The sequence below is a fragment of the Ciconia boyciana genome, chromosome 7 (assembly GCF_034638445.1).
Source record: "Ciconia boyciana chromosome 7, ASM3463844v1, whole genome shotgun sequence".
Classification (NCBI taxonomy): Eukaryota; Metazoa; Chordata; class Aves; order Ciconiiformes; family Ciconiidae; genus Ciconia; species Ciconia boyciana.
Genome location: NC_132940.1, coordinates 28,149,452 through 28,176,275, shown reverse-complemented (window position 1 = coordinate 28,176,275; position 26,824 = coordinate 28,149,452). Strand labels below are relative to the sequence as shown.

Sequence of the window (26,824 nt, the reverse complement as noted above, 5' to 3'; positions counted from 1 at the left end):
CCGTGGACTCCCACTGGCTAACATCCAGGCATTGCTTCCCAGGGCCAGAACGAGCAGCCAGCTCGCATCCCCAGAGCCGTATCTCAGCGACACTGCCATCTGTGTTGCTCGAGGCGTGTCGTGCCTGTCACAGCCGGAGCCGCCTGCAGCTCTGGGGCAGCTCCGATGCTCCAGCCCCTGCTAGCGACAGATGCCGCTGGCAGGACCCTGCCTTGTGCAAAACACTGTCTCTGGAAAACCTTCCCAGAAAGACAGCTCGGCCAGGGCTGGCTCACGGTGCATGGCTGCACCCTTGTGCACCCGCAGCACCATCCAGTCGGTCGAGCATGTCTTCTCTTCTGCGTCCATCTGGCTTCCTCCTGGTCCACCCTTTCCTTGTGCATTCGCGGCACACATACGTGACTGACGGGTTCGGTCAGCACCTCCTCCCTTTGCCTCGGGCTTTTCCATCAGAGAGACCAGGGGACCACGTGCTGGATTTGCTGAGCGTGCCCTGGTGTGGCACTGCCGCCTGCCCCCGCTCTCCTCATCACGTCTGCAAGTACCCTCAGGGAATGGCTTCTTCATCAAATCATTTGGTGGGGATGCTGGTGAGCCCTGGTAGAGGAGCAGGGATAGCTGGAGTCGAAGCTCTCAGCCCTCGAGCAGCATCTCCCACATGCTCACCCACTCTCTCCTGTCACACAGGTCCACTTGCTGAAGGACCAGCTGGCCGCGGAGGCGGCGGCGCGGCTGGAGGCCCAGGCTCGCGTGCACCAGCTCCTGCTCCAGAACAAGGACTTGCTGCAGCACATCTCACTCCTGGTCAAACAGGTGCAGGAGCTGGAGCTGAAGCTGGCGGGGAACACCACCAGTAAGCGCTCCTGCCCCTTCCTCTCCCCTCGCAGCTAGCCGGGTCTGTGGAGGACATGCATGTGGGTGTCTCTTGTGGGGTTTTTGTGCATTTCCAGTGGTTTTGTGCAGGGGAACATTAGTGCCCTTCTGGCCTGGCTTGTGCGTGTGCGTCAGGGTGCTTGCATGCAGCGTGGGAGGGGGCATGGGGAGGGCTGTATGGACAGGCCGTCACATACATCCATCAGCTGTACGTCTGCTTTCTCCAGTGGCTGCATGGTCTAGGCCAGCTCCTTACCTGCCCAAGAGCCCCTCCTTGACCTTCCTCTCCAGCAGACATGGCCATCAGCTCCCCAAAGGAGCTGGGGTGGGAGACAGATAACTTTTTATCCTGCAAAACTGGCACTTTGCTGGCCAGCAGCAGCTCCTGGCACCAAGTGACCCCCTCTAAACAGTGGTGGTGGGGAGGCTGACACCCAAATGGCCCTAGACTGTGCTCCTCTGGCCAGTCTGCAGCCAGCCGTGGTGGCTGGGGGACACCCAGGCAAGCCAGGGTGGCACTGTCTGCCTCTCAGCCGTGCCCTTCTCTTGCAGCAGGCTCCCAGGACAGTCTGCTGGAGATCACCTTCCGCTCCAACGTCCTCCCCGTCCTCTGCGACCCGACCACCCCGCAGCCCGAGGACACCCATCCGCCGCCACTGGGCCCCAGCTCGGGCTTCCCCAGCGCCCTGGGCAGCCCTATAGGTAGGAACGACTGTCTGGTGAAGCTGGAGTGCTACCGCTTTCTGCCGGGCTCGGGGCCACCTGCCCCAGAGCCGGCACTGGGCAGCCTGGAGCTCATCAAGTTCCGCGAGTCGGGCATCGCCTCTGAGTACGAGTCCAACACGGACGAGAGCGAGGAGCGTGACTCCTGGTCCCAGGAGGAACCGCCGCGCCTGCTCCACGTCCAGCCCAGGCAGGACCTGGGCGACAGCCTGGAGGACGAGATTGCGGTGTAGGGGTCGCAGGAGGTGGCGTGGAGCAGCCGGGACCCGCCGGAGCTGGGGCGGGCCCTGGCCGTAGCCCCCTGGCCCTGGCAGGGACGGGACAGCCCAGAGAGAGAGGGGGTGGAGGAGGGAGCGCAAGGCTTTCCAGCACACAGCTGGGAGGTCTGTGGAGGTGAGGACGGAGCCGTGCCGAGGGGGTGCGCCGGGGATGCTGTGTTCCAGTGTGCATGGGCTTGTGTGCTGAGCTGGAGCGTCCCCGCTTTGCATCGGACAGCGAGCTGACAGCTGCTTGCGCTACCCCTGGTCCCTGTCCCCCTGCAAGCTGCATTTTGAGGCCAGGCAGAGGCAAGGGACTCCCTGCCAGATTAGCCACTGCTGCTGGTGCTGCTGTAGAGGGGAGCAGTAAAGCAGATGAAGGTTTTTGCTGGGGGAGTGAGAGAGCAGGCATGGGGCAGTGAGTGGGGACAAGAGCGCCTGAGGAGCCAGCACACGGCGGTGAGCAGGGACAGAGCCGCTGGCAGGGGGTCTGGCTCTCTGCGTGGTGGAGAGGGTGGGAGATGAGGCTAGGGCTGTGCTAGCGGGGTGGTTAGGGTTGGTGACGGTGCAGTCAGCGTAGGTGTGCGAGTGAGAGGTGAGGCAGTGAAGGACAGCGGGGACGAGCCTGGGAAGGAGCTAAAGGGGTGAGAGGAGGTCATGCAGGGTGGCCGGGCGCAGGCAGCTCCTGGCAGAGTGCTGGTGTTTGTGGCACTTCCAGGGCAGGGTTTGTCCCTGCCTGAGGCAGGTGGAGGGTGTGCGGGCACTGCCCGCTCCTCTCCCAGGCTGTGGAGCAGAAAGGAAGGCATGGCTCGGCGAGGAGCAGGAAGCCAGGGCATCCAGCACGGGCCTGTGGGGTGTCCTTCCCTCATTGCCCAGTCCTCGGGCTCCTCGGCATGGCTGCCAGGCTTCAAAGCCTTTCTGGTGCTCTCAAGTCACGTTTTCAAGCACTTCCCTGCACCCACCGTCACCACAAACTCCCTGCTTTGCTTTATAGACAAACCCTCCCATTTCCAAGCAGTCGCTTGTCCCCGGACCAGGGCTGGGGGATGCAGTGCTGGCGTTGGCCGTGTGCAGGGATGGGCACGCTTGCCGCCCCTCGATGGGGAGCGAACTGCTGGTGTCTGCAGGTGGGCTCCTTCACATCTCTGGTTTGCACCCTCCAGAAAAGTGAATCCAAGATCTCAGGATCCCCCACCAGACTCTGAGATGGCCACAGCTGAGGCATCTGTGGGAGCCTCCAAGGGATCCAGAGCTTGTCTCTTTTCTGCAAGCACATTTATCAGCTGCCTGTTGCTGCAGCCTCTAAGAGGCCATGGCTGAAGCAGTGTGAGCCAGAGTCCTGATGTCCCCCCTACTCCTTGTGGAAACACTCGACAAGGTGGGGAATGGCACAGTTGTCTTCCTCCCTATCCACCCTCCTATCCTGCTTCTGCTTCGCTTTGTTGCTTCCCTGTGCTCTTGCCTTCACCAGCTCTGTCTCTGCTAGATCTGCCCGCACCTAACCCCTAGCTGAGCATCTCCCAGGCACGAGCTCTTGCTCTCCTCCAGGGCTTAGCCCAGCTGCTGCGGAAGGTCCATCACGTCTTTCTGCCCTGGTCCCCTTGGGACTGAGGGCTGCCGAGGAGCGAGGTGTGGGTGAGACCCCCGGGGTCGGTACAAGCTGTGCTGTGCACCCTCCACCGCAGGAGGAGGATGGATGCCGTGAGGAGCTAGAGAGTCCTAGCGGGAAGGAAGGCCGTGTTCCAGTGTCCCCAGCAGCGGCCTGGTGTCCAGGGGAGCCCCTGCACCGGCCACAGAGGGGGCAGAGTGGGAGCGGGTGCTGGCTGGGACACAGGTGCTCCTGTCCTCTGGCCACCAACACTTCCGTATGCCCTGTCCCGCGCTGCTGTGGGCACAGCTGTGTGCCAGCCCCTCTGCTGGGGACCCCGACATGCCACTGCCAGCTCGCAGCAGTTGGAGGTGAAAGCGTGGGGTGGGAGGCTGGTCCCGCCCAGAGGGAGAGCTGGGGATGGCAGCACACACAGGACATGGCGCAGGCAGGGTAGGGATGCGTGGGTGAGTTCGGAGGGGGATTTCCACGTGGGCAGATGGATCGGATCGTGCAGGAGAGGGGAGAGCAGGAGCACGGCCATACGGGCAGGGCAGATGAAGGGAGAGCCTGGGAGGAGCAACAGCAGGCGAGAGGTCTCTTCCAGGCTGGGCTGGCACAGAAAGCAGGCAGGGCTGAGCCACCTCCCCAGGCCACCGCTCCTGCCCGTCCCTGCTGCACAGCGCAGCCCAGGCGGTGCCCGCGAGGAGCTGTTGGGACTAGCTGCCAGCTCGGGCTCCTGCCCGGCACTCTGCCCACAGGTGATGGTGGCGGGTGCCCCACGGGCTGAGGGGTGCTGCCGGAGCCGGGTGGGACCCTGCCAGCGTCCTGCCGCACCACGGGTGTATGTGTGTAAATGATCCTCCTCCTAACTCAGCGCTGCCTCCAAGACGCCTCTCTAGCCTCTCACTTTTGTTATGGACCTTGACTGGGGATTTATAGCTATATTTTTTGCCCTTTCTTTTCCTACAACTGTTGTGTTACTAACTGTTGACTCAATCTATCTGGGAAACCAATCTGTCAATGTAAGTGCACTTAACCCTTGGGTGTTGTCATTAGTTGACTGGCTTTTGCTAAATAAATCTTTCTATTTCTCAAGGCTTTCTGTTGCCTTTTCCTTCTCGCTGACTCTCTCTCTTTCTGTACTTCTCTCCCCCTCCACGCTGGGAGCCCACACCGATGGTGGCATCCCTTGGCCTTGCACACACCCCCTCCAACCTAAGTATCCTCCCCTGCGGGATCCTTGCTTGTGGTGCCAGCTGCGGGCCACCCTTGAGAGCGAGATGCCCTGAATGTTGCTGGGGGTGGATGGGTTTCAGCCTTCCCCTTCAGCCACTGCACAGCACGGGCTCATCTCAGGGCTGACCTGACAGCTCAAGGGTGCCGGGGGGTTCCCAGCATCTGCAAAGCACCCCATGGAGATGCAGAGATGCTAAGCAGCGCTTTTAGGGGCTCGGGAGATTTTTGGCTGCTGGGGAAGGAAAAGTCGGGAAGAGCCTCTCTTAAAGGATGGCGGAAGTGTTGTGTAGGCAAGAGCAGCAGGCAAACAGGGCTGGCTGCTCCTAAAACAATTTATTCTGCCACTGGCAGGAGCGATGGAGCAGTGCCCTCCCGTGGCGGCCGCCCGGCTGGTGGGGCTACACGGGCACCCTGAGGGCTGCAGCCTCCTGCTCCTTGTGCCCCTTCTCCCACAGGGCCTTGAGCCTGCGGTAGTACACCTTGCAGCTGTAGCCCTCCTGGGAGCTGTGCTGGATGTGGGTCTTGACTGACCACAGCGTGGGGAAGATGCGGCAGCACGACATACACTGGTAGCCCTGCTGGGGCACCGGCTGCCGCTGGGAAGCGGTGAGGATGTCCCGGACCGTGATGCTGGCTCTGCCGCTGGCTAGCCTGTCCCTCTCGGGGGGCTGGGGCTTGTCTGAGGAATCAGAGGAGGAGCAGACGATCTCCGAGAGGTCATCGAGCTCCTCAGGCTCCTGGGTGCTGGCGGGCAGACTGGAGGAGAGGCCGCCCAGGTGCTGCTGGGCAGCTCCTTTGATGCATGTGAAGTAGCTGTAGGGCGAGAACCAGGGCCGGTAGATGGTACAGGTGCGGGCAGGGAGCTCGCTGCCCGGCAGGGATGCGGAGCCACAGGCTGTGGAGGGAAGAGTCTGCAGTGAGTTGGGGGTCCCTGCAAGAGCCTGGCCCCTATGGGGTTGGGAGCAGTGCTGGGGACCCTTCCTCTCTGTCTCCATGGGATGCAGAGATGGCTGGCTCTGTCCTAGTACATCCTCCTGGCATGGAGGGTACCATCCCTCCTGCCACGGGACGCAGGGGTAGAGACGGGCACAGCATGCTGGCAGGCACCGAGGCACTGGCACAGCACAAAGCTCACCCAGCAGCTCACTGGAGCTGTCCCACGGAGAGCTGCACTGGTACAGGGGCAGCAACGGGGGGGGGCGAGCTGGTGCTCCTGGGGGCAGCACCCACAGCTTTGAGGATTCCTGATGGGAAGTCATGGAGGAGAAACCGGTGTAGCTCAGAGGTGGGGTGTGACTGCAGGACCCCCCCCAGATCCCCACCCACTGCCATGGGTGTTCCCGGTGCCCTTTTCCCACCCGTGCAGGAGGATATGCCCAGCTAAACCCCTCCACAGCCTGCCTGCCCGCAGGCCCTTGCTGTGCCACAGGAGGCTGAGCGGTGCTGCGGCCATGCCCAGGGGGTGCAAGGGGGAGCCCTCCCCACAGGCACTGCCAGCTGCCTGCACCCCCTGCCTGGCCGCAGCTGGCAGGTGCCAGGCTCACCGGGCAGGTTGGCAGGGCCCCAGGGACACGGGGCCTCGGGGTTTCTTGTCCTGGTGCCATGGGGCACAGCCCCAATGGAAACGGTGGGCAGCACAAAGCTCTCCATCACCCTCACGTAGCTGGTGTGTGGCTCCTACGCCATGGTACCCATGCTGTCATCAGCTGACATCACAAAGGGCTGATGTCACACGTGTGGACGGTGCACAGCAGGATGCTCCTGGGCAGCGGGCTCAGCCCCCGGGGTCTCTGCAGTCTCTCTGGAGCTTGGCCAGTGCAAGGGAACAGCGAGCCTGGGCTGGAGAGGGAGCCTTGGTGGGGTGGGCAGAGCAGAACCCAGGCTGTGGGTGCCCCCAGAGAACCCCCGCTGCTTCTGGGGTGCCTGGCTGATAAGGGCCCCACGTAAGTCCCATCTCCGCAGGCAGCGTGGTAGGTCTGGGCAGGGGGTTGGCAGTGCGTCTCGCCCAGCAGCGTGGAAGGGACAGGCCCACTGTCCCCTTGCTGTTCCCTTAGTAAATCCTCTCTCTCTCTCTTTCTTTCCACAACCTGCTTCCCAAGTTGCTCGGTGTCAGGTAAGAGACGCTCTTGGTGTGTTGGCAGTGCTAGCGTGGAGCCCTGGGCTCGCTGCTACTCTGTCTCGCCCCATGCTGTCCCCACTGCATGCACTGCCCTGCACAGCCCTGGCATGGCCCTGCTGCCCACAGCCTCTGCGGGGCTGCAGGAGCCGCCTCCCTGTCCCCCAGATTGTGTCCCCCATGCTGCTGGGTTGGGAGCTGGTGGGCAGCTCTGGGATGTGCCGTCCCCGCTGGGGTCCCCCCTCCAGCCCGGTTCACGCCCCCTCTCTGTTCCCTTTCCCCCTCCAGTGGACCAGAGCATGTTTGAGAACGCCAGCGCCAGCACAGCACCCACCCCGCGGCCACAGCATGTCCCCGCTGCGGCGGGCACCCCGCTGCAGTCCTCCCGCCCCGCTGGCAGCCAGCACCTCCGCAACCTGGGCAAGGCTGTGGGGGCCAAAGTGAATGACCTCCTGCGCCGCAAGGAGCCGGCTGGCCTCCCCAGCGTGGGGGTGATGGAGGTGAACGCCAGTGCTGGGGCCATGCTGGGCACAGGACAGCCAGCCAGTGAGGATGGGTGAGTGTCCCCATGGCATGCACCCTGCAGCAGGGCTGTTGGGACAGGCTGGAGGGGCCCTGGCATGGGGCTGCATGTCACTGCTCCTCTGTGCTTGCAGGGCTGTGGGGCTGGACACCTTCCCCCGGCTGGACCCCCCACCCCCCGTCACCAAGAAGCGGACGCCACGTGCCCTGAAGACCCCGCAGGACATGCTCATTGCGCCGCAGCCGGCAGGGACCAGCCCAAGGAGCAGCACAGAGGAGCCCCCTGAACTGCCCACGGCCGACCCCGCAGAGGAGTGGCTGGGGACGAGGGACGCATCCCCTCCAGAATGCCCTGGGGTCCCCAGCGTGACCGGCACCCCAGAGCCGAGCGGGGACCAGCTCACCACTGCCCTCCCCGTGCCCGACCTCATCCATAAGGGCAGCCTGGAGAGTCAATGGCGAGTGGGCGAGAGGGCCACTGAGACCTCACCCTGCATGGAGAAGCCCTCCTGGAGGCCAGGGCTGGAGCATGAGCCGCTGGGGAGCACAGAGCGGCCGGAGCCATGCACCCCCGGTCGGGAGGTGGAGGGGCCCCATCCTGACCTGCTGTCCTTCGAGTAGCAGCGGGGGAGCCACGACAGGGGCACCATGGGGGCTGGCTCTCCCAAACACGTCTCTCACTGCCACTTACCATTTTTGGGGTCATTATTTTGGAAAGGGGGGAGCCCAAGAGTGGCAGGAGCCATTGCTGCCCCAGCATGGGGTGTGGGGAGCCGTGACACCCCATTTCTTCCCAGATTCCCAGGAAGGGCACAGCCTGTCCTGCCACAGCTTCTGCAGCCCCATTCACCTGTCATTGCAAAGCTCCCGTCCTGCCAAGGTGCCACCATCCTGCCTGCAGTCAGGGGCCATGCTGAGCTGGGGAGCAAGGGTGGGCTTGCTCAGCAGCCTGGGTCCTTGTGCACGGGTGCAGAAATGCCAGCCTGCTCCCAACCCTGTCCGCTGTGCTGGGGCAAGTGTCCCACAACTGTCCCTCATGGTTCCCCACATCTGGGCTGGCTGCCCTGGCCTGGAGTATGTCCCAGCTTACATCATGTGCTTGTTGAGATACCCCATCCCGGTGTGCCAGCAGGTTGACCCAACCCTAGTGCCCAGTGCCAGGGAGCCAGGATGGCAGACATCCCCAATGCCTTCTCCAGCTGCCAGCCCCTTGGAGTTAGTCCTCCCAGTGCCATCTCTCTTTGAAGTGGAGCCCCAGCCACAAGAGACCCGCTCGTGGCGTGGTCTCTGGCAGGGAGCAGGGCTGGATGCCTGGGGCTGCACTGCTGCTGGCCGGTGGGCTCTGGCAGGGAGTCGTCCTGCGAGGCCCCCCTCCAGCTTCCACTTGTTTCCTGGTCTCGCCCCAGCCACCACGGGCCAGACCGACCTGCCCAGGCAGGCAGCCCACTCCATGTGGGCCAGTGCCACCTCTCTCCTTTATTTCCTGGGACAGTGATGTCTTGGCGAGACTGGGACACAAGAAGCCATGCGGCCCTCTGATACTGCTCTGTGATTGTTTCCCCATGAATTACAGGAGAGGTTAGCCAGCCTGTGGACCCCTGGGCCGGTGCAAGGAAGCAGCTGCGAGATGGCACTTTGCTTAGAGCTTTTATGTGCATTCTCACTGCAAAGGTGGGTTTGAGAGGGAAAGCTCCAAAGACCAGTTTTGGGCTGGAGGAGGTTAGGGGCTCATGGATGGGGCACCTCTGCTCGCAGCTCCTCCTGGGCCACACAGGGCAGCTGGGCTGAAGAAATGTCTTCTGCCACATTGTGGTCCTGCTGAAGGAAGGAGGCCGCGGGCCCGAGAGATCCCTTTGCCCTGGGAGCAGCCACCGTGCCTCCTTGCCCATCGGCGCGGCAGATGCCATAGCGGTGCCGGGGCTCTGCAGCACTCAGCCCCCAGGGAGGCCCTGCTCAAGGGCGAAGGAGACAGCAGAGCCGTGCAGAGCCCGCGGCCAGCTGGCAGTCGGTGCTGAGGTATAACAAACCCTGCGTATAATGTGATTATGCTGTGCATGGCCGATGCTACCCCACAGAAATCTGTATGAGTATGTATATGTGTATACTGCCTAGACCTACGCTGCATTGTATATGTTGATGGAAACAAGAGTTCATAGCCCGTCTTTGAGGAACCAGCATCTTCCAACCCTGCCGATCACAAGGGAACCTCACTGCTGGTCCAGTCCCTCTATTTATGTTGTCTACGGTGTGTGTGTAGTTTGGGACAAAAAATGCAGATTGCACAATAAATTTTTTTTTCTTTTTTACCCACTGACACGTAGCAGTCCCTTGATGGGAGGTGTGCTGGTTTTGGCTGGGATAGAGTTAATTTTCTTTATGGTAGCTAGTATGGGACTATGTTTTGGATTTGTGCTGAAAACAGTGTTGTAACACAGCGATGTTTTAGTTGTTGCTGCACTAGTCAGGGACTTTTCAGCTTCCCATGCTCTGCCAGGTGCACAAGAAACTGGGAGGGGACACAGCCAGGATAGTTGATGCAAACTGACCAGAGGGCTATCCCATACCATATGGTGTCATGCTCAGTATATAAACCTGGGGAAGAAGAAGGAAGGGGGGGACGTTCGGAGTGATGGCGTTTGTCTTCCCAAGTAACCGTTACGCGTGATGGAGCCCTGCTTTCCTGGAGATGGCTGAACACCTGCCTGCCCATGGGAAGTATATCTCAACCCACGAGTTTTCTCACTTTTACCCTTCTGGTTCTCTCCCCCATCCCACTGGGGGGAAAATGAGCGAGCGGCTGTGTGGTGCTTAGTTGCCAGCTGGGGTTAAACCATGACAGGACGGGACCCCTTGCACCAGCTCGGCATAGCCCCAAAGCCCCCCGATGAGGCCGGGGACCTGCTGGACGCTCCTGCACGGGGGCTGCAGAGCAGAGGGATGAGGCAGCAGCCCTGGCAGCCCCGTGTGGCTGAGGGGTGCCGGGGAAAGCCGTCCTCCAGTGCCAGGCTTGCTGGGGTGATTGCATAGGATGGTTGGGTTTGCCGTGTTAAAGCCATGGGGTTAAGGGAAATATCCCCAAAGAGCACTGCTGGAGGCCCGACACCTGCAAAGGGCACCCCCATCCCAGGAGCCAGGCCCAGTGGCACGGCCACGGGGAGCTGGGGGACCTTGAGGGAGTTTGGTGGTGCCGGGGCTGAGGGGGTGACACGGCCGCCCTGCTCTGCTTGGCGCTGAGGCGACGGGACCCCCGGTCGGTGCCTGAGCTGAGGGGTTGGGCTGCGGTCAGGGCCTGGGCTGAGGGGATGGGACCCCTTGTTAGTGCCCGGGCTGAGGGGATGGGGCCCCCGGGGTGCTGAGGGGACAGCACCCCCGGGGGTGCCCGGGCTGAGGGGATGGGGCCCCCGGGGTGCTGAGGGGCCGGGACCCCGGCAGTTCCCGGGCTGAGGGGCCCGCAGCCCCGTGCGAGGCCCGCCCCGCCGCCGGCTCCGCCCCGCGCCGCGGGAGGGGAGGGGCCGCCGGGCGGTGCCGCCGCCGCCCCGCCCCGTTTCCGGTGTCATGGCGGCCGGAGCGCGGCGGCGGCCGGTGCCGGGGTCGGTGCCGATCGCGCGGCGGCGGCGGGGCAGCGGCGGGGGGGCGATGTGAGGCGGGACGGCGCCATGTCGGGGTGCGTGTGGGGCGCGGCGCCGCTGCTGGAGGCGCTGGGCCGGCTGTGGGAGGTGCAGGCGCCGCTGGGCAGCGGCTCCTCGGCCTCCGTCTACCGGGTGCGCTGCTGCGGGGACCCGCGAGCCCCCCCCGGCGCCGTCAAGGAGTTCGTGCCGCCCCCGCCGCGGCCCGGCCCTGCGCGCCGCCCCGGCGCCCGCCCGCCCGCCGCCGACTGCGCCGAGTACGGCTTCCGCAAGGAGCGCGCCGCGCTCGAGCACCTCCGCGGGCACCGCAACATCGGTAACGGCACCCCGGCACCCCCACCCCGCCTCGTCCTCCAGCCTGGGCACCCCGACACCCCCGCGCTCCCCAAACCCCCTTCTGGGAGGGCCCCCGCAGGCACCCCTGTCCCCGGGACCCCCAAGACCGCCTCCCCAGGGCAAACTGGTGTCTCCAAACCATCCCCCCAACTAGGGAGGGGAACCCCCAACCCCTGTGGGAATATGGCTTCCCTTGCCCCCAAGCCGACCCCCGCTGGCAGGGCTAGGGCCCCCAGACCAATGTGCCCCTTGGATTGGCACCCCTGGGCAGGCAGGCTTGAGGGCCCCGAGCCTGGGTGTCCCACCCCTTCCCTGGGCTGGGGGCCGGCCGGGCACCTCCCCAGGGTGGGCAGGAGGTGGGCATCACCCTTGGGTAGGCAGAGTAGGTCGCCCCAGGCAGGGCACCCCGAAGTCCTCTGCTGGGCAGGGCTGCCCGAGCCGCCCCGGCAAGAGCCGCGCTGCGGGCCGGGCAGCGGTGGGGCGGTGTCTGCCCGCCGGCCTGCCTGTCTCTGGCAGCAGCCCCCAGGCTGCCTGCGTGGGTGGGAATGGGCTTGGGAGGGCAGGAAGCCAGCATGTCAGAGGTGGCTGCTGGAAGCCCCCAGGTTCTCCCCACGCTGACTTTTTGTCTGTGTGAAATGCTTTTTAATGCTGTAATATACCTAGACACGCACACAGGAAGAGATTGGCAGATGTCCTAAAAGGAGCGGAGCTACCTCCATTTTACCCACTGGGATTTGCTTATCCATGTCCCAGAGATTGCCCTGAGCAGGAGCGCCCGGCCCTGTTGCTTTAGCACAGCCTGGTGGGGCGTTGTGAGACCAGCCCGTCTGCCGAAGCCCAGAGGGGTGACATGGCTGTTTTTCCCCTGCTGCTTCCCTCTGAAGTTTGGTTCTCCACCTCTCTGAACGTCACACTTTGTAAAACAGATGAGCTGCCTCCTGCAGCTTTTGTGGTCTTCTGGGCAGTAATGGAGAGCGGTGGAGCATGATGGCCGTGTAATTGCTCCTTACTAATGCCTGTCAATGCGTCTCACCGTAGTGACGCTGTACGGCGTGTTCACCAACCACTACTCTGCGAATGGCCCATCTCGCTGTCTCCTGCTGGAGCTGCTGGACATCAGCGTGTCCGAGCTGCTGCTGCACTCCAGCAACCAGGGCTGCTCCATGTGGATGATCCAGCACTGCGCCCGAGATGTTCTGGAAGCCCTGGCATTCCTGCACCACAAAGGCTACGTGCACGCAGACCTCAAGCCACGCAACATCCTGTGGAGCGCAGAGGAGGAGTGCTTTAAGCTCATTGACTTTGGACTTAGCTTCAAAGAGGGGAATCAGGTTTGGAACGTGCTGCTCTCAAAGCAGTTGGCTTTGTGTTGAGTTGTATGGGTCTGTGATGCTTTTGGCTCATGAGTGTAGGACTCAACGTGATCTGGTCAGAGTAGTAGCTGAGCTGGTGCTGAGGGTTTCCTGGAAAAGGCTAAAATGTTGTCTGGCCCCAGAAACAGAAGCTCATGTTCCCATTCTCCTTGCACGTCTCTGGTTTCTGTTGATGTCCTAGCCTTTGTGCTACACGTGACCACCAATTCCAAAGTTAATGACGCACTGAAAAAAGTGGTGTCTCAGCTTCCTGGAAAGTTTGCTAGTTTTCATGTGGTCAGATGAGTGGGAGCACCCAGATCTGTAGAAGTTCCCTTTATCATCCCTTATCATATGTAGTAGTAATCCAGGCTTCACCATCAGCATCCCCAGCCAATTGCATTATCTCTGGCAGTGTCCTTGTGCTTGTCTTTACATTCATCCTGTCTTTAGCAGCTTCCCTTTTTCAGTAAGTCTGGATGTTTCTCTCCCATGTCATTGTGTTGATGAAAGCCCTTACTCTGGCTGTGGGTAGGCAGTGTCCATTCTTTACTGACACAGACAGGTCTCTGCCTGTTCTGCTCTGCTTTTCCCATTTGCTGGACTTTCACTCCCTCTTCATGCTGTCACTTTTTTGTTTTGGTGATACTGTGTTTTGTAAGTTTGTTTTTGCCCTTTTTATTCTCTTCCATGGCCTCTGATGAAAGCAGAGAGCTGCAGGAGGTTGTGCTGTTGGCTTGATAGAGCTTCCTTTCACCCCTCCCTCTCTCGGTAACAGCCTGTGAGGGCTATCAGTAAAGCTTTTTCATCAAGTAGCCTCTTGGCAAATTTGCCTTTAATCACTGGGTGATGGGCAGTAAGTCTAGTAAACAAGCTATGATTTTTCTGTGCAGACATTGTCCTGGCTTGTCCCTACTCCATGCACTCTACTCGTTTAGAGATTTTAAATTCATGTACTTTTTTTACTGGTTTACCTGGTATTGATGGTACAGCCCACTGATCTGTGAATATCAGAGGATTGTGTGGGTGACCTGTCTCTGAATTCTTTGGTACAGGAGCTGTTTTTAATGTTTGTACTTCTTAACTCCTCCATGTTGTTCTTCGGTTCTCCCACGTTCTTCACTGAACGCTGGTTTGTGCTGCTAATCTGTTGCTGTCTATCAGCAAAAAACATTCGCCTGGTGTCATGTGTCTAATGCAGATATTTTTTTAAATTCAGATCTGTTTTGCTGCTTGCTCTGTGAGTTGCCTCATAATGGTTGATCGGGTGTTTTATTTGCTTCTATGGTTCATTCCAGTCTGCTTACTTTGGGCTGAGTTTCCTTTGCCCGTTCTCAGAAATGTGCTGGCTATATGGGTGAACCTTCTGACCCTGCTTTGAATGTGCACCGGGTATCAACTTCCCTTCACCACCCCTGCCTTGGGCAGCAGCATACGTGCATGACTTCCTTATCTGAGTCAAGACTATACTACTTTTCATTTGTGACGACTCTGCCGAGCTTATCCTTGCATAACTTTTACTGCTGTTACTGTTTAACAGAGAATGGCTGTACATAGAGCAAGGTCTCAGCCACTTAGATCTCTCAAAATGCTTTAGAGGGTAGGAGTGAAATTCCATCTCGCAATTTTTGCTGGTGGCATTGACCACAGTGTTTTCTCTATCTCTAAATGCTGTTTGGTGGGGCTGCTACACTGCTGCTTTTGCCATGCTAGAGGTTCTGCTCTTTGCCGATAGGAGGAGGGACACTGATGAGCAATTTGTGTATCAATTTTTTTTAATTCATAGAACACTTTTCAGCTCTGTTACCTGAAAATGTCTTTTGTAAACTGTATTTTCAGTCAGAGAACCAGATAATTTTGGTTTGAATATATTCCCCTGGTAAGGATTCCCAGTCCTGCGCTTTATCCAGGAAGTAGGCTTGCATATGCTTCTGTCATTCCTTGAGTTGCATCAGTGTGTCTAAAACGAGCCCTCCCGTGTTAAAAAGACACAGCATGCAGTTTGTCTTTGGGAACTTACAAGACTTGGCTAGACAAAGCCACGACTGACTGATCAGGTACTGGCTGCGAGCAGCAGGCTGGACTGGAGACCTTCAGAGCAGCCCCTCCAGCCAGCACTTGTGTGATTCTATAATTTCCTGTTTTCTCTTAAGCAGGCAGCGCATGGGCATTTTATTTTACTCTGCCAGCCATGGCAGCCGGGCAGGTATTGATTGCTGCAGCACTTCTGGCTGCGAGAGGGAGAAGGAAGAGGTGCGTGGGAAGTGCCTTTGATAATTTCCTTGTCTGAGCGTTAGGTGCTTGCTTCATTCTTTTAACATTTTGTTCCAGAGAACATGAGTGCTTGAATAATGGCAGCTGTTACCAATCCTCACTGTTCAGACTGAGCTGTTTGTGCTCTGATGCAGCCGTTATGGGAGCATGTTGTGGGTGTTCAACCCTTATCCTGAAACTTCTAGCATCTTCCGTGCTTATGAGAGGTTACCTGGGCCAATCCGCAGTGACATCCAGCCTCTTCCTCCCAGCAGTGCTGTCTTTCAGAGAGATCAGATGTTAGTAGGATGCCTGCTGTTTTGCTGGGAGATGTTTTCTCTTCCAGACAGTCTTGGTTTTTTCCTCATCAACACAGCAGTATAGGGAGTTGAACTGCCTGCCTAACACGACTGGCTGTACAATGCTTTCTGTCAGTTTAGCAATAGTATTTTGGTGACCCATTTGGAAGGGCCTCTGTGAACTGATTTAAGGATAGAGTGGAGAACCCGAATCTGGAAAATTAACTTTCTGTGTGTGTTTGATCTTCTGTAGGATGTGAAATACATTCAAACAGACGGGTATCGGGCTCCAGAGGCAGAACTGCAGAACTGCCTGGCACAGGCAGGGCTCCAGAGTGAGACAGAGTGTACCTCTGCTGTGGATCTGTGGAGTCTGGGAATTGTTTTACTGGAAATGTTCTCAGGAATGAAACTGAAACATACAGTCCAATCTCAGGAATGGAAGGTAAGAGCTGCTGCGGGCATTCTTGCTTGTACCAAACAAGTCCTCCCGCTTCTTGTTTGTAACCTGGATTTGTGAGGTAGCACCTGGCAACTAGAGAGTGTTTCCAGGATGTTTCTCTAATCCTATTGCCTTGAGAATTAAGATTCCAGAGCCTTAAAGACCCGCCTGCCCTGTGGGACTGACGTGTCTGAATGCTGCCTGTGTTCAGGTTACTGAAAGCTAAGGGCTTTGTGTTTGGAGCCTGTGTCTTGCCAAGATTTGGGAGGTGAGTTGCACTGGCTGTAGTGTGGCACAGAAGGAAGAACGAAATGGATGGCTGATGGCTGCCAGCTAGTTCAGCAGCACAATGACAGAGGAATTATTTGCTGGTTTTATTCTAATGTTAGCTCTAATTTGGGGATCTTCTCGTAAGTCTATATCGTGAGAAAACAAGAGGAAGGCTCTGTGTTGTGAGCCCAGAGCCTGACGCTGTCCTCTGTTCTGTATGGAATAATTTTGTTTTGTCTTCCCCTTCCCAGTAAGAGTATCCTTTCAGCATCATAACATCCACAGTAACAGAGAATTTGCCTGCGCGTGGAAATTTCCAGCTTTCACACAGGCAAATGAGAAAAACTTCATCTGATGTGGGCCTGCTGGTTTAATGTGTGAGGCTGGAGCATTGGGGATCTCTCATAAAACGCCACAGTACCAGAGCCCTCTGCATCCAGTCCAGAAAATGATGGGTTATTGCAAGCTTTGCACTGGTCTTCTCTTTCCTCCCTAAGCACTGTTTCTTTTTCTTTCCAGACAAACAGTTCTGCCATCATTGATCGCATATTTGCCAGTGAAGGGGTGGTAAATTCAGCCATTCCAGCTTATCACCTCAGAGACCTTATCAAAAGGTATCTTATCATATTTACTAACTGTTGCTTAACACGTGCTCTGTAAAGTCTCCTGCCTTGCTCTTGGTAACTTAGAGCCCACACCTAACACTTTTTTTTCTATATTTCTTTTTTAAAAAAATCTCCCTGCCACTGTGCTAGTAACAAGTGCAAGCATTAGCAGAGACACTTCAGCTCCTCTGATTTTGGCACGGTTTGGAGTAAGCACGTAAAGAATATCAGTCATGATGTTCTTTTGCTGTTTCAGTGCTTTGCACTTCCTGCCAGTGAGGTTATATTTGGAGAAAACTGGAGACTTTGCCGCTTTAGGGGAGCGTTGTCAGAAACAAGGGAGGGGGGCAGACAGTGCTGCTTCTCAACTGCTGTCAAGATTCAGATGCACTTGTGCAGCTCTCTACTGAGAGGTCTGTTGAGGGGATTCTTTTCACTGTCCTGTGACTCTGCTCTGAGGCTACAGAGTGAATGAGGACACAATTTGGCAGAAATAGCATTGGGAGCCACTGGTAAAACTGAGTAGGGGATGTTCTCAGGCAAGCCCTGGGCTATTAGCTGCTTTGCTTTGAATCACACTTGTGGAAAGATGTGGGAGCTCCTCAGAGTGTGATATGAGACTGCATATGTGCCTGAGATGTGGGCTGAATGGGCTGGGGAGGTGGAGCCGGAACATGCCATGTTCCTTATTAACTTGTAAGTGAGCAACTTCCATCATTGGGTGTTGAGAGACATTGAGAAGGAAAGCCTACTCTACCATGTACCCAAAATACTTTCAGGGGATCCTTCTGGTGTGCTTCAGCTGTGAATTGGAAGATGTGCTTCCCACTCTTCTCTTTGTACCATAAGCACCCCAAAGACAGGGTATTCCTTTGTACTGGCTTCCAGCCTGAGTGTAAGGGTGTCTTCTCTTCCAGCATGCTTCATTGTGACCAAGGAAAGCGAGCCTCTGCTGAGAAGGCTTTGTGCAGCCCGTTCTTCAGCATTCCCTTTGGTAAGCTGTGCACGTCGCCCCTGCTCGCGGCTTTCCCAGCACGTACTGGAAGCAGCACAGAGTGCAGTTGAATTGTGTTGTTTCTGGTTCTGGCCTCGTTGCTGCTCCTTTGCTCTTCGCAGCGCTCGCCAGCCCTCTGCAGTACCACAGCAGGCAGGTCAGACCGATGCCTGTGCTCTCAGTGCTGCCCTGCCCCTCTAGCCCTTTGGGCTGTTGTTGCTTTTCCCTGGTTGGACTCCTGGTAAATTCTCTCCAGATCAAACTGACCAAGAGTGTATTGGCAGCAGCATTCATCTGAGAGGACAGAAATAACCAAGGTACTTACCTAATACTGTGACGGTTAAGGTGCTTTTGAAGGGTGCAGTGCTATTTATGGTGAGTGGATGTTTTTTCTTATGCCAAGAGTTTCCCAGTTCACAAGCCAGGAATGTGAGCAACTAGGGCAGTGGCTGGTGATAGCATCGTGCTGCTGCCTGCTCTGCACAGGTCGAATAATCCTGGTGTATTCTCGTGGTGCGAGCTTATTTTTTGCAGTGACTGGCCTGCCTCTTCTGGTGTGTGTGTGGCAGGTCACAGACAGATGTCACTGTTGCTTTGATCTGGCACTTTCTCTTCAATTTAATAAAATGGTGGTGTTTCCCCAGGACCCCCATGTGGGTTGCAGGCTGTCAGCAAAAGATGGGCTGAGACCGCCCTGTTTAGGCTTGTATCCCTCCCTGTTTTCTGTTCCAAAAGCAGCACGGTAACATTCTCCAGGTCTTCTTTCAAGAACACCAGTGAAGAGCTTTGTGTCCAGCTTTTCTGCAGCATAAATTAATGCTTCAGGCATCCAGCTTCTGGCTGGGCTAGCATTTTCCCTGGAATCTCAGCCCTGCTTTTCTTAAGCTGCTTGGTTTACCTTGCAGTGAAGGTTAAGTATTGCCTCTTGAGGTCACGTCAAGATACTGGTGTTCCTGTGTATTAGGCAAAGGTAACAAACTCGTTCCTGTTTTCAGATGTATCCTGCATCTCAGAAACCGGGACTGTTGTAATCAAAGCTACCTTCCGTGGAAGGAGCTGAAACTTGCAGCCAGTATTGCTTCAGAGCAGAGGGAATAATATACTGGCAGTGCTTTCTGGTCTAGTTTTAAACACACAGACTTCTAACTGTACCTAGGAAGGTGCTTCTGTGGTTAGTGCTACAAGTTTATACAACAGCTTCAATTTTTCTTAGTTGCTGCTTCTCTTCTTTGCCAAACTTGCACATAAGCTTGTCTGCACAAAGAAGCATTTACTGTTGCTTTCCTGGGAAGTCAAAAAATGATCTGTCATTGCCTTTCACTTGGACACAGTTGTTCTGTTTAAAGCAAAGACAGCTGAGAATGACTTTCCTTGTCATTTGCAGCCTAGTCTTGACTTTCCAGTTAATCAAGTTCTTTCCTGAGCTGCTTGCAGGCTGCAGCCCTCTGTGTTGTCAGTGTGGTTGATATCTGGTACCTGGCACTTTGAAGAGGAGCAGAGGGGCTGGGCAGAAAGTACCTCCTAGGGCAGAACGGTATTGCAAGAAATGCATTTGTCATTTGGTTACAGGAAGACCAGATGGCTCTGAGTCGTAGGCGTTGGTTTGTCTGCCTCCCTGAAAAAAAGACACGTGAAATGAAGGACAGACTTACTTGAATAAAAGGGGCAGCATATAAGACTGAGGCAACGCTTAAATGTTCTTTCAGTCATCAGTTCATCTGATGTTGTCTCTTGGTTGCCAACAGTCCTGTGGAAGAATAGTCCCAGAGATTCGCTTGGAGTTGGAACATGCGTGGCTATCTGAATGCAGCACCTTTCTTCGAAGGGCTGTCCCTGAGCGCTGTCTGGGCATCGTCTAGACTGATAAGGCCTTTCATCCTCTAAGCTTTTCATAAGGACTCTTCCATGTCAGACAGGAGGGGATTTATAGTGTGTATGCTTGCCTGTCATCTCCTCTTGCACTATGAAATCAATGTCTTCTGTCTGTGCCTGACAGAGATGTCAGCTCCTTCATACATGTTGTGTGCTTAGCTTGGAAAAGTATTTCCAAGGAAATAATAGCCTACTATCTTTGCAAACATAGTAAGAAGGCTCAGACTGCAGAAGTGGAGCCATTTCCTCCCTTTTCTCTCCTCTCTCTCACTGTCAAGTGTGAGAACTGTGAGGTACTGCTATTGTGTTTGGATACTGTAGCTGCCAATACAAATAAAAATATAACACTCTCCAAGTACTGCAAGTTGGGCCCCCAGATCTTAAATTCATGACTGGCCTGCCAGTCTCTTTCAGGAGCACGAAATCAAGCTTTTGTCCCTGGAGAAGTGACGTTGTCCCTGCTGCTTTGAGTTTCTAGAGGACTGGGTGTCCTCTCGGATGTGACTCTCATAGTTTGGCATTAGTCTGTCCACCTCGACTGTTTCCTTCTTCCACAGTAGTATCCATGCTACACTGTTCCAGGCCATCCTGGAACTGCCTGTTTTTAGACCCAAGCGCCCTGTGGCAGCGAGCTTTATTTCTGCTCCTGTAAAGTTGTTCACAGGATCACTGCTTACGCACCTTGTGGCCACCCTCTTGTGGCCATGCCTTATTCTGTAGCACTGCATTGTTTAAGTAACTAAGTAGTTTTCCCCATTTGTGTTGCAAGATTCTATGGTGGTCTTCAAAACAGTGCATTGCAGTTGGATTTTGAAGGGGGGAGGGTTTACATGGTGTTTAGGGAAGAACTGAAAGATATCCTAGGGAGAGATGAGGCTTGTTTCTTAGTATAGCTTAAGAACTGGAGTTACAGAAGCTGGCCGGCCTGTTTTCAGCTTATCTGGTAGCAGTAACAGGAGAGGCAAGTTGCGGAATAGTTCTTTCATCTTGCATCTCCATATGTATGGGGCAGTTTGCTCAACTAGCATAGCTCTTGAGGTCACATCAATTTCTGAATCTCAGCTAAGTAGACATAACTCTAGTCTTAATTTCTTCTAGCTTTGTAATTTTAAAAGCAATTTTACATGCTGGCCTCAGTATAATTGCAGAGTGCACTAAACCCTTTAGAAGAGTCTCTCGGTGCACAGATAAGTTGAAAACAGGGAGAATGCAAGCTGTAAATGCAGGTAATAGTGGAGAGAAGCAAAACTGTACTGCAAAGAGCAGTAAGTGCTTGTGTATGATTGTGCATATTGAGTCAACTTCCTGTTTTCTTGCTCCTTTGGACTTTAATTTATTTTCTTTAACTCTGTGGGTGTCAAACAGCTCCCCATATCGAAGATTTGGTGATGCTCCCCACGCCTGTGCTGAGGCTGCTAAATGTTCTAAGTGATGCTTCTCTGCAGTGCGAAGAAGAGTATGAAGGTTGGTGTGAGCTGTGCAATTCCCATATAGCAATGTTGTCTTACAGGCTCTGTTTTGTTTGGCTTTGGGGATGCGAGAGCAAGCAGAAGAGCAAATAATAGGCACGGGAACAGCAAACAAAGAGCTGCTCAGCTGAGATTTGGTACCAAGTGGGTCAACTGCACAAACAGAGAATAGACTAAAAGATTGAGACAGAAAGCAGAGCTCGTAGTGAGTTCTTGAAGGATCCCAGAACAAAAAAAAGTTTATTTTGATTTTCTTCTTTGGTTAAATGCCCACAGACCTCATAATGTGTTCATGGCTCTGAGCTTCTTCTGGACACACAGAGGAATCTGGAGCCCAGTAGCAGAGATCCTCCAAAGTTTGCTAGTGAACTTACCCAAGATCTCAGCAGAGAACTCAAATATCTCATTGGAGTTCTTAAACTGTAGCAAAAACTATACATGGTAGGTGGCAAGGCATGTCAGTGGAATTTGCATTTCTGCTTGCTCTCTAATCCACATGAGTGGCAAAAGCTAGAGACCTCTGGGGATATGAGTTTAAAAGGCTGGGTTCTGCTCACACAAAGAAGTGTTTGTGGCAGCTACGTTAGTTCCCCTCCTCCAAGTGCCGTAACCAGAAAAAAAAAAAAGCACTCAAATCCCAAATGTTTTAGCTACTGGAAGGCCAGGCTTTGTGTGCAAGGAAAAGCACTGTCCATGTGCTCCAAGCCCTGCTGTCGGGGATGCACTGGCTGCAGGTCTGTGTTCCTGAGCCTCAGTTCAGACACTTAATCTTGTTATGTGGCCATTAAGCAGTGTCGGCTTCTGCCATGGCACCTCTCGATATTTTATTTTAAATTGAGAGGAAAAGACTATCTGTTGACTGAATGTTCTTGATGTGTTCATCTGGCCTTCTTGGCTCATCCTAGCTTGTGAAGTGAAAGACAACCAGCTCTTTCCTTTCTCAGATATCCTGGAAGACATACGGGAGGAGTGTCAGAAATATGGACCAGTGGTTTCCTTGCTTATTCCAAAGGAGAATCCTGGTAAAGGCCAAGTAAGTGAATGGAGGGAAGAGGCTGTGTATTCCCACGTACGCTCCATGTGCTGCAGAACTGCTGCTCAGCTCCTGGAAATCTCCTGGCTGATGATAGTGCTAAAAATAGCTGGTTATCTTGAAGGACAGCACAGGTTCCTTCCTGGTTATGTAAGGCTGCCTAACCTGGGAGGTCCCCAAACAGCTTTAGCGGGGGGGCCGGGATATGGGAGGGAAGGGGAGAAGCCAGCGGGTGGGACAGGAGGTGTTGAGGATGTAGAGCATCATCATACTTTCTCCCACCTTGCCAAATATGCCGCCCCTAGAAATGAGGAGCAAGAGGTGAAATTCCAGTTCAGAGATGCAGCTCCTTCCTTTTTAGCTCCACTGCTCTGGGCTCAACCAAGGATAGAGGGGAAAAAATTCATTTGGGAACTGTTTCCCTGGTTGCAGGGGTGGGAAGGGGCGGGTGGCATGCTGCACTGGAAGTCCTATTTCTCCTTTCTCTCTTTCAGGTCTTTGTTGAATATGCAAATGCTGGTGATTCCAAAGCTGCCCAAAAAATGCTGACTGGAAAGATTTTTGATGGCAAGTTCGTTGTGGCTACGTTTTACCCACTGAGTGCCTATAAGAGAGGTTATCTGTACCAAAACTTGCTGTAGGCAGTAGCAACAATCAGGAGAGTTGTCTTGCTCCTCTTCCTCATGTGTTTTACAGTTGAATGTACAAAAGAGCTTCCTAGCCCTGCTTTTGAGTCATCTGTGAAGGAGAGATGCAAAGGACTTAACTGGGCTTTGAAACCTTTACTGCTGCTTTGTGATGTGCAGAGGAGGCCAGGATGGCTTTCAGTGTGTGCTTGTGTGTGTGTTGTGCTTGCTCGTTTACATTGGGTGTGTGGCTTTGCCCCGGCGGGCGCTCGGGTGGGAGGAGTGGTGACTGTGGGAGCCTGGGAGGCCGAGCAGATTTTGGCAAGCACTTTTAAGTGATTTGAAGTGAGACCTTTTAAAGTCTTGGCCTTAGCACTTGACTTTGCTCTGGAGAGAGGATTTCTTTGTTAAGCTTTCCTATAATGCATGTGCTCTCCTCCAGTGTGGAGGAAGAGGAGGAAGGCTTCCCTGCCTTTTGTTGATATCTATGGTAAATAAAGAACCAGAAGCACCATCCTCTCTAAACTAGACCAGGAAGACGTTTGAGTCTTCAAATCATGTAGAGCAGAGAGAGGCAGTGAAATCAGATCTGCTGGGCCTACAGCGTTACCCTGTCACCGCCTTGTGACCCGAGAAGAGCCATCCGTCTGACCTGGCACAGATGGCATGCTGGGCTTAGGCAGTGTGGGTGATGCTGCCTGCAGTGAGCTGAACCTGCTTGTATGCCTGGGGTGCGCAGGGACTGGTGGCGGATACATGTCATCAGAGCAGTGCCAGCCTCAGTCCCAACACAACCTGTAAGCACTTTGTAGCCTGAGGTGATGTGAACAGCCTGTCGTGTGGAGTGATCTTTCTAGCATATACCCTGTGCTGGCACTGATGCTCCCTAGCTCTGATGCCAAATCATCTGTAATACGTAAGCGTCTTTAAGTGATATTTTAGGAAAGGAGTGCAACAGCACGCAGTATTCTTTGTGTCTCAGCAGGACTCCAGCCCTGCGAGTCTTAAAAGAAATAACAAATATTTGTCTGTTGTAGGTCCCATGCTTGGCTTTTCTGTGTTGTGCGTTTTGGTTTTGCATTAACCCATTAGACTTGTAGATTAGAAGCACTGACACTTTTGGTCCTTCATAGGTTACACAAAGGGCCTGAGGCAATCTGAGATCCTGTATGGAAAGAGCTTGCTCAGTCATCAGACTTGACTGGCCAGAAGAAGGTCTTTCCCAGTGTCAGGGGCAATAGCCACATGCTCTTGGGGGAAAAAAGACTGGGCGAGCAGCATCGCTGCTCCCTCCAGAGCAAGTTCTCTGCTCATGTGGCTGCAATGCATAGGCAGAAGCTCGCTAGTGCAGCTGCTGGCATGGGGTAGGTGGTGGCTGTTTCCCAGGGGTGTGCAAACCCATACACCCAGTGGAGCCTCTCCCTGCAGGGGTGGGCACTTTGCTCCTGGTGAGCACAGTGCAGAACTGCCCTACGTAGAGGGGGACCAGTGTATTCTGGCTCGCAGCCCTGGTACTAGTTTTAGCGAGGAGGAGAGCCCTTGTGAATTATTTTCTCCAGCTTGCAGGAGAATACTTGCAGGCAGCTGCCTGAACCTTCTCTGACCTTCCCTGGAATAATACCTGAATTACCTTGCAGTTTATTTTTTGCATCTTGCTGATGCTGGACTTGCTGGAATCCTGCACTTAAAAGTTCCTCTTGATTTTTGCCCTGTGCGTGTGTGTGCGGTGTGTCTGGAGATCCGATGTCACATTTCACGAGTCCGAGTTCCTCTCTGTGCTGATGTAGAGTCCTGTCTACTATGGCCCTTCCCAAACTCCCCCAGAAAGGACCAATCTCTTTGAATTTTTCTGTTGCCTTTGAGGTGGTAGGTTTTCCAGGAAAAAAAAAAAGAATCCTACAGTGAGTTTTAAGGTGTGATTTGCTGATCAGACTCTTTCTGGGAATTATGCTACTTTGGTGTACATAGCTGTAAAGCAGCTTTGCGTAGATGGGGTGTGTGATTCATTGCTTTTAATTTAACTGTCCTTGCAGTGAAGCACCTTTAGTGTCTGGGAGGAATTGGATGATTATGTGGGTAAGGGTTTTTCCTATGTGAAGAGCAGTGTTTCAAGTACTCAAAGTATTGGTAGGTATTGATTGACCTCCTCAGCTCTGAGTTCTTGCTGTCCCTGGCAGGCTGAGGCAGGGGTGAAAGCACTTTGGCCCAGAAATTCACATGTTGAATGTCATCGTGTCAGCAGCATTAAGCTGGCTGCATGTGTGCCTGTCAGCTGGCAGAAGCAGACCTGAGAGCTCTGGGACAGGGAGATGCCCGGGTGCAGGTGCAGAACTGAAATGCATTTAAGTTCTCACATGCATTTGTCTAGGACTGTGAGCTGCTCTGTCATCTTTCAAGCATATCTTTTTTTCAGTCAGAATTGTACTTTGGATTTGCAATTAAAGATAAAGAGCTGTGCCAGGATTAATCTTTAGAGAGGAGCTACAATCTGTTCCTGCAGCATGGTAGAGCTGTTACACCAGAGTTTGGCTGGGATTTCATTCAGCTGCTTTAAGAGGCGCTAAATAAATCTTCAAGATGCAAACTCCTGCCACCAGATTTTCTCTCGGGATGCTCATTGACCAGGCTTGAGCACTGAGCTGGGCAAAAACCCCAAAGCTGCTTTTTTTTGTTTTCTTCCTGGCAAGAGTTGAAGATGCTGATCTCTGTCCTGTCACTGGATCCAGTCCCTGGCTTCTCTCTGTAGGCTGTGGGGTACAGGGAGGTTTAGAAACTCCTCAGAGCAGAAGCATTTTATCATTATCCCTCACCCTCTGCCTTCAAAGCCTTTTTCTATCAAGCTGAAGCTCACTCTGGTGTCTCAGCATAAGTTTCAGCCCTGCTAAAACCTGTGAGTTTCTTAACTCTAGATTGTATCCGAAGTGTGCACGGTGATTCAATCCAAGGCATCTGTCGTGGTGTATGCCTGGATGGGCCTGGCTTTCCTCATCTCCAAATTACTGCCTGCTTGAGTTGCAGAAGTGTTGAGGCTTTCCACTCAAATGCTTGCTGGGTTTCTCCATCTGTGCTGCTGACACAGCTCCCTCCAAACAGCCCTCAGTGTAGCACTAACCTACGTACTCCTAGCTAGGCGACAGCTAGATGTGAAAACCTGCAGGCTGCCTTTGAGGCAGAGATCTGCTTTGAGGGGGAAAGGGATGAAAGATGAAGCCTCTGGAGACAGCCAGGGAAGGCTGGCACTGCTCCGGTGGGATGCCAGGGCAGGCACCTGGCCCTCCTCCCCAGGAGGAGGCAGTCCAAGGGGCTGCATCCCCTCAGAGTGTGTGTGTGAACGGGAAACACGTCGGTGCTCAGCTATTCCTTGGTGGTGTTTGGGTTTTGTAGCTGATCTGACACGGAATGTCTCTGCCAATTGAAGAATAGCTGTCCTTCCTCTGCCACCGATGTCTGTGTGGGAGCAATGAGGGAGAGAGCAAGTTCTTTACACTTCCACCTATTTATTATGTGCAAGGAGGGTAATTGGTTTTTAAATCACTGGCCAAAACACAAGTTGGCTCCAATTTTAGTTCTGCTCCGGACTATTATTCTCACTGGTCTCCAGCCTCGTAACCACAAAGCCTGAGCACCACGTTGCACCCGGGTTGTCTTTCCAGAGGGTTCAGTACACTTCCTCCCGCTGTGCCGGATCCTGTAACCACGTGCCTCCCTTCGGGTTAGATGTCAGCTGTTGTATCCTGTCACGCACCGTTGCTGAGCAGATGTGTGCTTGATACAGATGATTAATAAATGATGCTTCAGTATGGAGCGGTTGTCCAGCGTGCTTTTCTTGTGAGACCGCCGGTGAAATGCCACGGAGCTGAGCAAGTTCTCTGTCACCCTGGGTGTCTGTCCGAGGGGGACACACCGGGCTGTGACCCAGCCACGGAGGCGCTGGCATCTCGCGCTTGGCACCCGCAGCTGTGGGGACTCGGTCGCCCCTTGCTCAGCCCCACCAGCGCGGCTGAAAACCCCGGTGGGAGGGCCGGGTGGCCTTTGCCCGTCACTTGGGGCTGAGCCTCCTGCGGCAGCACCGCTTGCTCAGGCCGCGCACGGGCGCTTTCCACGCTCGCTCTGGCGTAACGGTTTCCGAAGTGATATCATCCGGAGGGAAAGTCGCCTCTCGGCTGACGCCGGCCGCTCCCCCGGGAGGTGCTGCGGGTTGCACAACTTTCTGCAGCTCTGGGCGGTGCGCGGCCGGAGCCGGGAGGGGATGCGTGGGGCGAGGCGGCGGCGGGGTGACCGGGGTTTTGGCTGCAGCCCGCCCTGGTTCTACCACACGCTCCCCTAATT

General features: G+C 55.0%; 3 protein-coding genes across 11 annotated transcripts in view; 2 read left to right on the top strand and 1 right to left on the bottom strand.

Annotated features, from left to right (window-relative positions):
• The window catches only part of NOS1AP (nitric oxide synthase 1 adaptor protein), a 48,119-nt gene extending 38,487 nt beyond the window's left edge, over positions 1 to 9,632 (top strand). For 3 of the 8 annotated variants that reach the window (XM_072866836.1, XM_072866835.1, XM_072866833.1), the window contains exons 9-12: positions 688 to 853; positions 1,426 to 1,575; positions 7,085 to 7,352; positions 7,453 to 9,632. In XM_072866836.1, coding sequence (XP_072722937.1) covers positions 688 to 853; positions 1,426 to 1,575; positions 7,085 to 7,352; positions 7,453 to 7,939 — 1,071 coding nt within the window. In that variant the 3' untranslated portion in view covers positions 7,940 to 9,632. The other 5 variants (XR_012043308.1, XM_072866834.1, XR_012043307.1 and 2 more) reach the window with 5 other exon arrangements.
• SPATA46 (spermatogenesis associated 46) lies at positions 5,031 to 6,330 on the bottom strand. Its single transcript, XM_072866839.1, has 3 exons — positions 6,225 to 6,330; positions 6,078 to 6,094; positions 5,031 to 5,543 (listed from the first exon to the last, which is right to left on the bottom strand). The coding sequence occupies exons 1-3, from the start codon at positions 6,328 to 6,330 to the stop codon at positions 5,079 to 5,081; spliced, it is 588 nt and encodes a 195-aa protein (XP_072722940.1). The 3' UTR covers positions 5,031 to 5,078.
• A 1,231-nt stretch (positions 9,633 to 10,863) lies between the features above and the next one.
• UHMK1 (U2AF homology motif kinase 1) lies at positions 10,864 to 26,299 on the top strand. 2 transcript variants are annotated; one of them, XM_072869059.1, is made up of 8 exons: positions 10,864 to 11,260; positions 12,319 to 12,611; positions 15,438 to 15,629; positions 16,416 to 16,510; positions 17,419 to 17,495; positions 20,733 to 20,831; positions 21,781 to 21,869; positions 22,364 to 26,299. In XM_072869059.1, the coding sequence occupies exons 1-8, from the start codon at positions 10,975 to 10,977 to the stop codon at positions 22,508 to 22,510; spliced, it is 1,278 nt and encodes a 425-aa protein (XP_072725160.1). In that variant the 5' UTR covers positions 10,864 to 10,974; the 3' UTR covers positions 22,511 to 26,299. The 2 variants fall into 2 exon arrangements, with proteins under 2 accessions (XP_072725160.1, XP_072725161.1); XM_072869060.1 differs by lacking the exons at positions 20,733 to 20,831; positions 21,781 to 21,869; positions 22,364 to 26,299 and adding an exon at positions 20,878 to 21,023.
• Positions 26,300 to 26,824: the final 525 nt, after the last annotated feature.

Excerpts from the sequence above, each read along its gene's own strand:
- SPATA46 (XM_072866839.1), bottom strand. The coding sequence starts at position 6,330 with ATGGAGAGCTTTGTGCTGCCCACCGTTTCCATTGGGGCTGTGCCCCAT.
- UHMK1 (XM_072869059.1), top strand. The coding sequence starts at position 10,975 with ATGTCGGGGTGCGTGTGGGGCGCGGCGCCGCTGCTGGAGGCGCTGGGC. Across the intron at positions 15,630-16,415 it reads TCCAATCTCAGGAATGGAAG|ACAAACAGTTCTGCCATCAT; the intron begins GTAAGAGCTGCT and ends TTTTCTTTCCAG. Across the intron at positions 16,511-17,418 it reads CTCAGAGACCTTATCAAAAG|CATGCTTCATTGTGACCAAG; the intron begins GTATCTTATCAT and ends CTTCTCTTCCAG.